The following is a 10,390-nucleotide window of genomic DNA, read 5'->3' on the forward strand; positions in this document are numbered from 1 at the left end:
CTACGCAGCGAGAAAATCCCGGACCGGAGATGACCCCTAAATAAATTGTGTACTAGTTTAATGAAAATCAACGTCACATTAAACTCCAAAATATACAAAAGAACTAAAATTCAAAAATATGTATTTATATTAGGTTTGTTGTTGTTTTTAGTTCTGCTCTGGTCAAGCCTTGTAAAACTCCATTCTTATGTTTTGCTTTAACACCACTGTCCCAGGTTAGGGGATGGTTGACAGCTCACTAATATGTTTAAGAGTCCATCATTCAGTGGTTGTTTTTTGTTGCTGTCCCGTCTTATTGCGTCTTGTTTGTTATAACGGCATAACTCATGCCGTTGGCTTGCTGTTTTGAATTCGTTCTCATCTTCTCATGCCGGAGGTTAGAGAGGATTGAGCGCCAGCAAACATGTTTAACTTATCCACATTGATGCGTGTCTGAAGCCGGAAATTCATTGGTTGTCATTTGATGTTGTAATCATTTCTGTATTTTCTTATTATTGTTTTTACATACACCAGACTCGTTTGAACTTTATAATTTGGTTTTTGGTACAGGTTTTGTTTATTATTGATGGTCATACTGTAACCTTTAATTTATAAACTTTACGTCATTTGGTTTCTGGTGAAAAAGTGTCTCGTTGGCAATAATACCACATCTAATAGGCAAACGTTTGAAAGTCAATGAACTATGACCGAGGATGGAAGAGCCAAAATGTACCAAAACCTTTAAAACTGCATACAAACAATTAGTTGTTCCTCTGAAACTGACCTAATCACAAACTAACATTAATGATGCCATCATCACAGCACCCCTATATTTCGGCTACTTCGAAAGAGAGACAAAACTGAATTCGATTTGTCTTAGAAATAAGAAGTGCACCTAATTACATGTTGCAAAGAATAATAAAGACCGTTTAAACTGTCTGTGAATAGTAATGAAAAGATGTATATTTCACAAGTTTCTATCAAAACAGTACGCATAAATACAATTTCCATCAGCAGATAAGCTTCAAGCTTCAATTCGACAAGAACACGGAGACAAACAATACCAAAGTTCTACAACAAAGATTGATATTTTCAAAAAGGAAAAAACAACTAAGATTTAAACAGACACTCGGTGACTCCCAAAACCGATTTTTTTTTTAAAAGTCCATGAACATGTTTACGGGATTAGTTTATTATCTCATCTAGGCGTGTGGCATTAAACAACAAGAGCAAAAACTGGTCTAATCGATGTCAGAATGATATGTCCAAGTTAGACGGTGCGACTTTGTGGATTGTGTACCTTTGGACTTTGCAGGTTAATGATCGTGTTGGTATAGTTTTAAGCAGGATCATTCCGAAAAGAATTAAGATGGTATAGTTATGATATATGGATGTAATATTTGCCAATGGACGTTAAACACCGATCCACATTCGAGAATGCCACACTTACAGCCACATAGTAAATGACTTCATGTCGTTAAAAAATCTCCAAAGTATTGGAGTCATTCATCAGCACTGGAATAAGTCGGGAACAAATTAACTTATTATTTTTCACAAGAAAGACATAAACGTAAATCCCTGGTATGAAAAGGCGCATTCAGTTGTAAACAATTGTTATACAATTTGATATACTTGCTGTACACTGAAACTACAAACACACAAGCATGATCGAACATCAAAACATCAAATAGAACACAATAATTTTTATGCTGTTTATGTACCAGAATTACACAAATCAATTATCTGATTCAATGCGAGCGCTTCAACATAACTATCAACACGGGAAAATGGAAACAAAAAACATAGCTGAATTATAATAAATATTTTTTTAAATCAATGTACATAAAATAAAATACAATCATCTTTTATACAAAATATATTTATATACATATCTATTTATATACAAATGAAACGTACATAGCACATTTTTCATAAATATAATTTTTACTTTCTCAACAAATTAAAAGACAAAACACTTTTTATTTTTATTTTGTATTGGTTTTACATTTAAATGCAAGGGAATCCGTATAAAAGTTGTTCCAACGCTGAATGAAGAGCAGGCACAGACCCATCCATATGAAAAGCGGGGTAAAAAGGGGGGTATGCAGTTTCCAACCCGCAGAACACCATGAAGCGTTCTGACAATTAAAGAAAGCGATTAAAGTGGTCTCCTCTGGATTGCCAAAGAAGGGAATGCGTAGACAGAAGGGAAAGTGTATTTACACTGAATGAGTTAAATGTTTTTTTTTGTGTTATACTATGATGTCAATTCTTAAAACAGAAGAGAGAAACATCTAATGTGCAAAATGTTCGTTATAAAGAATCAAATGTGTACGATAGTCAAGGACTAGTAGAAATATTTCATTGATATTTTGTCATCATTTCTAAGAAACTTTATCAAAGTCGCTGAAGCTTTAATTAAAATGTAGGTCACAGTGATCATCTTACAGTTAGTGAAAAGTTTTAAACTATAACATTATTTGGGTTATGCTTACATTTCTTATAAAAAATACGAGGATTTAATGGTGAAATATTCCTGATATTATTACCATATAATTCAGAGCAATGGGTCGTTACTAGAAACTTATAAACAATCGTCGTATGAACGGATAAAGATAGATTTTTTTAAGAGTTAAAAAAAAACACAAGTGAGGTTCGGAATGATATCTAAAGCTATAAACAATTCAGTTGATATGATAAATGAGTTTGAAGCATTGATTCATTTGCTTGACATCTTTAAAAGTCCGTATACATAATCAAGTGTGACCTCGGATGCTTGTATCTACAATGGTAATACTGGAGGAAAACTTTGCCTTGCATTATAATACTCGTTAATACTGTTAATTGTTCACATACAATGTTAATGTTACAATGTTGTACCATGATAATGAGTGTTTCTGTGTAAATATGGTAAATTGTGATTTTTTTCTTCAATGAAACAAAGTTGGATTTACATATTGGTAACATACGATTCTTCTGCTGCTTCGTCGTACGTGAAGTCTTCCAAAAACGGCTGTAATGGAACAACAGCTTTGCTTCTGGCTACTGCTATGGCGTCGTGCAGCTCCAGGAAAATATGATGTTGGGGTATTTTTTCATATGTTCCAGCATGTTCCATAGTATCCCGAACACTGGCTGCAACACCGGCCAGGAAAAGTTTAATGTTCACATGCTCATATTCGGAGGAAATGTGTCCTAAAACATTTGCTCCTGAACTATCCATATAGTTAACCGTTGAACAGTCTATGATGATATGATGTGTTCTGCGCATACGTCTAATTTTGTCGTCTGTTACAAATTCTTCTCCATCTTCTGGGTCGACTTCGTCGTCATCATCACAAATACTTGTTAAGTTAGAAGCTATGCTTAGTGGTCTTTTTAACCCACCATAAGGTTTTTGAACTCCGTTGTTTTGCAAGTTTACTTCATCCATAGCAAAGGCAGGGTTGTCTACCGTCACTAGCGCCAACTGGGAGTTGCTCTTTTTCACATTGCCGTTAGTTGCAACGCCTGTTTCAGATGTTTTGGACATCTTGCGACCATCACCTGTGATAGGAATAATCGAAACTTCAGATAATGCATTCAAGTCTTTCTTTGGGGGTTCAATTCCAAGTTTTTTCATACGTTTTTCTTCGCGTTCCTGGTTCTTTTCTTGCTTTTTCAAAAATTTAAGTAGCTTTCTTGGGTTTACGGTCGCTTTATATAAGTTGTTTCTAAATATTTCGGCATTTGCGAAATACAAATTGGACTGAAATCTGAATATCTTAACGCCATTTGATTCGATGGAATCCTTGTACCTCTTGTGTTCGACAAAAGCGCTCTCTTTCATTGTTCTGCCAACACGGAAACCACGTGAGAACTGGGTTTGGAATACGACTGTTATCAATGAAACGATGACGCCGATTCCAAGTCCAAAGTCGATGTCAAGGAATACAACACTGACAATAGTGAAAAACCAAATAACAAAATCAAATTTATTGATTCTCCAAAATTTTCTGCAGTCAGCCATCTGGATAAAGAGTCCCTTTAGTGCGACAACAATAATAGCTGCAAGGGCGGCTTTTGGTAGAGGTTCGAACAATACACTCATAGCCATGATGACAAGAAGCATAAGGATTGTTACAAATATACCAGCTAAAGTTGATTTGGTACCCATATTTGAAGCGATCATGGACCTTGGTGGGGCAACAGCTGATGGAAAACATTTCAAAAAGGAGCTGGCAAAGTTACACATGCCATAAGCGATCAACTCCTGGCTGTCGTCGATTTCATAGTTGTGCTTCTTGGCACAAATCTTTGCCATGGCAATTGTGTTTGCAAAAATCAATATAGCCAAAACAAAACAGTCAACAAAGTAATCTTGAAATCCAGTTAAATCCGGTATGACTGGGGGTGGAATTGTACCGGGTATTTCTCCAACAACGGCGACTTCTTCAGCTAAATTTGCACCATAGGAAATGGCTGTTGCTAGTATGACAACCAAAAGTTCAACAGGAATCGGAATCGGAAGTTTGTGTTTGAACTTTTCATTTATGAATTCCTTGAAAAACAGTAAAATCGCAATACTGACGAGTGCCACAAGTGGTGTTTGCCAAGATAAGCTTGTTATGTTGGAAAATATTTCTTGGTATGTGTATATGATTTTGAAAGCGCCACCAAATCTCTTAACATTGATACCAAGTAATGCAGGCAGCTGACTGGTTGCAATATGGACAGCAGCACCGGACGTAAACGCGTTGAAAAATGATTCGGACAGGTATGCAGTTATAAATCCGAGTCTTAGAAAGCCCATGAACAACAAGATAAGCCCACTAAGCATGGCTACACAAAGCGAGATGTTTTCCTTGTAATCCATAAATTCCGGTATGTCCTCCCAGGTCGTAAAATTGGTAGTGGCATTATTAAATTCAAACGTTGCTTTAAAGTTTTCAGCTTGTCGATCGACCACACTTGCAGTAACGATGCAAATAACAGCACTCGTTCCCATTGACACGTGAGCAGACGTTCCAAAGATAACATAAAGCAAAACTGGCCAGACAGATGTATACAGGCCATTCTCAACTTTGACAGACGTTAAAAGTCCAAAAGCCAAGGCCTGAGGTATATGCAGTATCCCGATTGTAATTCCCGCCATAATGTCAGTAACAATGCTCTCTTTGATGTTATAGTATCGTAGGACTTTGATAATAGGTAGGTAGGTTGAAATAATTTTCCATAGTCTTTTCTTCGAGCAAAATAAATTATTTTTCAATGTAGTAGCCAATGAAGGATCCTCTTCTATGTCGTCTTTTAGATGAATTTCATCAAATGCAACTTGCGTAAAGGGTTGTCTTTTCACAAAAATTGTACTTTCTTCTCCAAATGCCCCAGATGGGGCTGAGAATCGTCTCCCTTTAGTGGGACCAACTCCTCCTCCCGGCGCCACCGCCATTCCATCCACCACTGACATAGATCGACTCATACTCGGACTTTCAGACACCTGAAAAGAAGTATTGTGTGGTAAGTATCTGTGTTTCATACAAAAAGATAGAACGCTAAAAGAATTAACTCTATAAAACTGTTTAACATTGTATACCTTTTATGCATATCATTAAAATTATATGTCATTTTCAGCAATATACATTTTTCACGTAAAACAAAAATGCCTGTCAAGTTATTCATACGCGACGATAATTTTTCGGTCATTGGGTTAATATCTTTCAACTTTTGACATTTTTTTAAAATGAAGCAATACAAACGAATTTAAACTTCTTGACTTGTATTAAAGCGCTCGGAAAACATTCCTTCTAAACTCATGAGCCTGTTTTGCTTTAGAACATACATCTTGATCAGTTTAAATCATTAAATATTCTATCGCCTTACGAAAATATTCGAAATTGGCAAATTATCAAGTAGCTTTAAACTCTTACTATTTAGAAATAGTTTTTACTTTAACCTTACACGTGATTACAGGTATGAAAATAGAAAGTGCATGTATACATACATTCATATTAGATATAACATGTATATACCTGATTCATATCATATTTTTCTTGTCTTGTCTTACCTTTTTCTCCGTGGTTGAATATTGAGAGAATGAGATACAAATTTCCTAGAAACTCAACTACTTTTTTGCTCCCTAATAATTTTAAACAAGGATTTTTATTAATTGTGTGGTGTAAAACATTTGTTTTAAATGAATACACCGAGAGGTGATGAATCACCAGTGTAATTTGTTTCTAAAGACATTTGAGAAATCAAATAAATATACTGTTATTTGTAAATAATTAAATAATCAAGGTTTTGACTTACCAAGAGGTGTTAATTTAGTTTTTAACACAGTACCATAAAAACAAAAATGCAATCTCTATCGCAAGACTAACAAAGCTAAATAATCTTCCTAAGATTGTTCACAGCGATATAAATCCAATGATGACAACTTTGAATATCATTAATTAACAACCATGGACATGGACTTGACTGTTTTATGTGACAATAGATGTCATTTTTTATATCGAGGCGTCAAGACCACGCCCCCTGCAAGACCTGTCATCCACACTTATGGATAAATTAAGAAAATGAAATAAATGTATGTTTATGCAAATTACCTAGATTATTGTATATCTGAAGTTACACGGTTTGGACAGGAAATACGGTGTATGATAAATGTTTATACAAAAAACATTAATATTTTTATTTTTAAATATTTTCTAGAAAACATTTGTCTGGGAAAAAAAACGTTTCCTTATACAAAAAGACTTACATTATTTAAAATTATTACAAATGTGGGTGTAACATTATCTTTTTCACGATAATTTTGTGTTTCAGGTGACTGACAATATTGTCCTTGTAAACATACATTGCAGGATTGGCTATGAGTAGACTTTAGATAAAACGAAATAAATGTTAATGAAAATAAATCATTGTTCTAATTTAAGTTCGTATTAAATTACGGTAAATATTAACATATATATGTATGAATCGAATTAGTTAAATGTCATACAAGTATTCTGAGACAGTATATAGCTATGTGTCCTTCGCTACGACAAGGTTGTCAACTATTTGATCTATCATTATTAGGAAGGTATTAAAGTAGACACAACTACTGAAGCATATTTTTAGAGAATAATATATTGACAAAAAAAGACCGAAGAGAACCATAAAATAAAGGCTCTCGACAGCATGTGTCGCTAATCGGTATCTACTGTTGTCTTCTGTTGTTTTGGAAAGCATGTACCCTATTTACAATTGTCGTTTTATTTAATTCTACTTGACCCAGTAGGGATTACAAAAAATTGACCATAAAGGGCAATAACTCGTCAAGGTCAATTGACAGTTTTGTTCATTTGACTTATTTGTAGTCTGAGTGTAGATCGTACTTAGTTGAACATTATTGGTGTTTGTAGTTAATCTCTATTTATAATAATCAGTGGCGGGTCCAGAACTTTTTATAAGGGAGGAGGTGGATGGGGGCCGCTGACTGACAGATGGAGGCTCCAGTCATGATTTAGTGATTCCCTATATATCAACCAAATTTTTTGCAATAAGAAAGGGGGGGGGGGTTGATCCGCCTATGATAATATTTAAAATCATAACAAAAAGCTGCAAAATTAATTTATTTAGATTAGACCGTTGGTTTTCCCGTTTGAATGGGTTTACATTAGTTATATTTGGGGCCCTTTATATAGCTTGCTGTTCGGTGTGAGCCAAGGCTCCGCGTTGAAGGCCGTACCTTGACCTGTAATGGTTTACTTTTATAAATTGTTACTTGGATGGAGAGTTGTCTAATTGGCACTCATACCACATCTTCCCATATCTATTGACGCTGAAAAACCTTTAACCCTGGATAAACTTGAGGTACATTTTTTTACTATATAAATGTCTCATGGTATGATATTAAGATAGGGATTGGCCCTGAAGCTTTCGTTTGGACCATCTTTTTATACGTTTTTTTTTTGGAATTATTGCTTTTAAATTTATGAATAAAAACCATTTCGTCTTAAACGAATATAAACAAGAATGTGTTTCTAGTACACGGATGCCCCATCCGCACTATTATTTTCTCTGTTCAGTGGACCGTGAAAATGGGGTGAAAACTCTTAATTTGGCATTAAAATTAGAAAGACCATTGGTTCATAAAGAACATGTGTAATAAGTTTCAAGTTGATTGGACTTCAATTTCATCAAAACCACCTTGACCAAAAACTTTAACCTGAAGCGGGACAGACGGACGAACAAACGAACAGACACAAAGACCTGGACCAGAAAACATAATGCCCATAAATGAGACATAAAAAGAACATGTGGCATAACTGCCAATGTGACAATTCTCCACAAGAAACCAAATGACACAGGAGTGTTTATCCGCCATTTAAAGTTAGCTATCCTTATCCCTGTCCCTATCAAAATACCATCATTTGCTAGTGGCTGTAAAAATTTTCAGACCTTTATCCCGGATCGCCACTATTAAGATTTGTTCTCATCACTAAAAATGCATGAACGATTTGCCACTGCACATTTAACAACAAACAATCAATCTGTCAGTCTATCGTGTTGAGGTAAGAACTTGTTTACTATAATAATTGTTATTGTTTAAAATTAAATAATTAAAAAAGCGTTCTGAATAAGGTTTTAGTTTTTTATGTTACATAACTATAACCAGGTTGGGACCCCCTCCCCCAAAGGACTGACCCTGAGAAAAGGGGTCAATTTGCTGTTGGAGAAAAGAAAAAAAGATAATTTTCGTCTTTTTCTCTTAAAAAAAGATAAATTTCATTATATTTGGATTTTTTTTGTAAAAGATGGATCCTTTTTTTCTTAAATCAAAGAAGTCAAAGAAATTTTCCCAAAATTCATAGACATGTTTTGTTGATAACATATCAGGTTCACGTATTGTTCTTTGGGGAAAGTTACTGCAAATAATGTATGTATGTGCCGATTTGTACTTAAAGTTTTTTCAAACATAAATATTTTTTTATAACTTGAAATTCAACCCCCAATAAAATGGATAGTCGTTACTTTGAAGGGTTGTCCCTCATTTGAGGGATTGTTCACAACCTGATAAATAAGAAAAAAACGTACCGTCTTCTATATATTTGTTCAGACTTATGAACTCACTGTGAACGGTTGCAGTTTTGTAATGTACATGAGAACAAGGACCACTTTAAAATAATCAAAGGTAGGAAAAATAGCAATAGAAACGTCATGCATGTTTTTCGGTGTGCAAACCCTCACAAGCAGGAATGGGAACGTAATTCACAAAGAATCCATTATTTTCTAGGGGAAGTTTCAGCAACTCCTGAAACTCGGGAGCTGATCAGACTATAGTTCTGAAATAACATCAAGGGAAACGAGATCAAGTCCGAAATCCAGCAATTCTTACATAGTCTAAGAAAACACTTCATTAAAAAGACAGAAAGTATAATCAAAGACGGTATTGAATAATACCCAAAAACCCCTAAACTTGTTAAATTGATATAACATGTACTAGTACATACCATGAATCGATTTATATAAAAAATCTAGATAGGTCTCTTCCGTCAGTACTGTTTGTGTAGTATGATACATTAAAATCTCAATTTCAAAATGATGTGAAAAATCATTACATTTCTTAGTCTATATAAGATTCAAGCTCCAGTAGACACGAATTGTTAATCCTCTATAAACACTGTTCACCCAGATTTATAAATAGAAAATAGTTGCAATGTGTTCGTGTAAAAATTTTATTTATAGAAACCTGTCTATATTTGATTGGTTATTGTATTTGAACAAATTTATCACAGCCCATTTATTTGACCAACTTTTATAATATACAAACAATGTTAAAACAAAACAATGTTTATTCTATTGATTTTTAATTAAAACAATTATTTTCTCAACCTCTGGTCAAGTTTAGGATCAAACAATGTAATTTTATAAGATAAATGCCCAAACAACAGGCTAAAAATGAAGGGTCGTTGTCTTAGAGTGTTCGGATAAAATATGAGAGTTACATATGGTTTTCCCGTTTGAATGGTTTTACACTAGTCTTTTTTGGTGCCCTCTATAGCTTGCTGCTCGGCGTGAGCCAAGGCTCCGGGTTGCAGACCTTACTTTGACCTATAATGGTTTACTTTCACAAATTGTGACTGGATGGATAGTTGTCTCACACCAGATCTTTTTATATCTATATACTTTGCTATAAATTTAAGAAGTAGGACAAATTTCGCTGTAATTGTATCACTCACTGGTTCATAATCCTACTGGAATTTAAATAGAGTATACATTATATACCATCAACTTAAAAAATGTTTCATGAAATAAAAATGCTAATTAACACGATATGATGCTGTTGAAATCATTTCGAGACATAAAATTGCAAATTTCGCCTGTTTTTGGTGAAAATTGAAGGACACCAAAGTTAACTTGGCTAATGTGTATGCGAAGGACAAAG

General features: G+C 34.4%; 1 protein-coding gene across 2 annotated transcripts; it reads right to left on the reverse strand.

The window, feature by feature from the left end:
* Nucleotides 1–1,786: 1,786 nt before the first annotated feature.
* Nucleotides 1,787–9,612, reverse strand: LOC139481015 (prestin-like). 2 transcript variants are annotated; one of them, XM_071264039.1, is made up of 2 exons: nt 9,456–9,612; nt 1,787–5,458 (listed from the first exon to the last, which is right to left on the reverse strand). In XM_071264039.1, exons 1-2 carry the CDS (start codon nt 9,456–9,458, stop codon nt 2,930–2,932), a joined length of 2,532 nt encoding a protein of 843 aa, XP_071120140.1. In that variant the 5' UTR covers nt 9,459–9,612; the 3' UTR covers nt 1,787–2,929. The 2 variants fall into 2 exon arrangements, with proteins under 2 accessions (XP_071120140.1, XP_071120141.1); XM_071264040.1 differs by lacking the exon at nt 9,456–9,612 and adding an exon at nt 6,271–6,429.
* Nucleotides 9,613–10,390: the final 778 nt, after the last annotated feature.

This window comes from Mytilus edulis, chromosome 7, assembly GCF_963676685.1.
Source record: "Mytilus edulis chromosome 7, xbMytEdul2.2, whole genome shotgun sequence".
NCBI classification, from domain to species: Eukaryota; Metazoa; Mollusca; class Bivalvia; order Mytilida; family Mytilidae; genus Mytilus; species Mytilus edulis.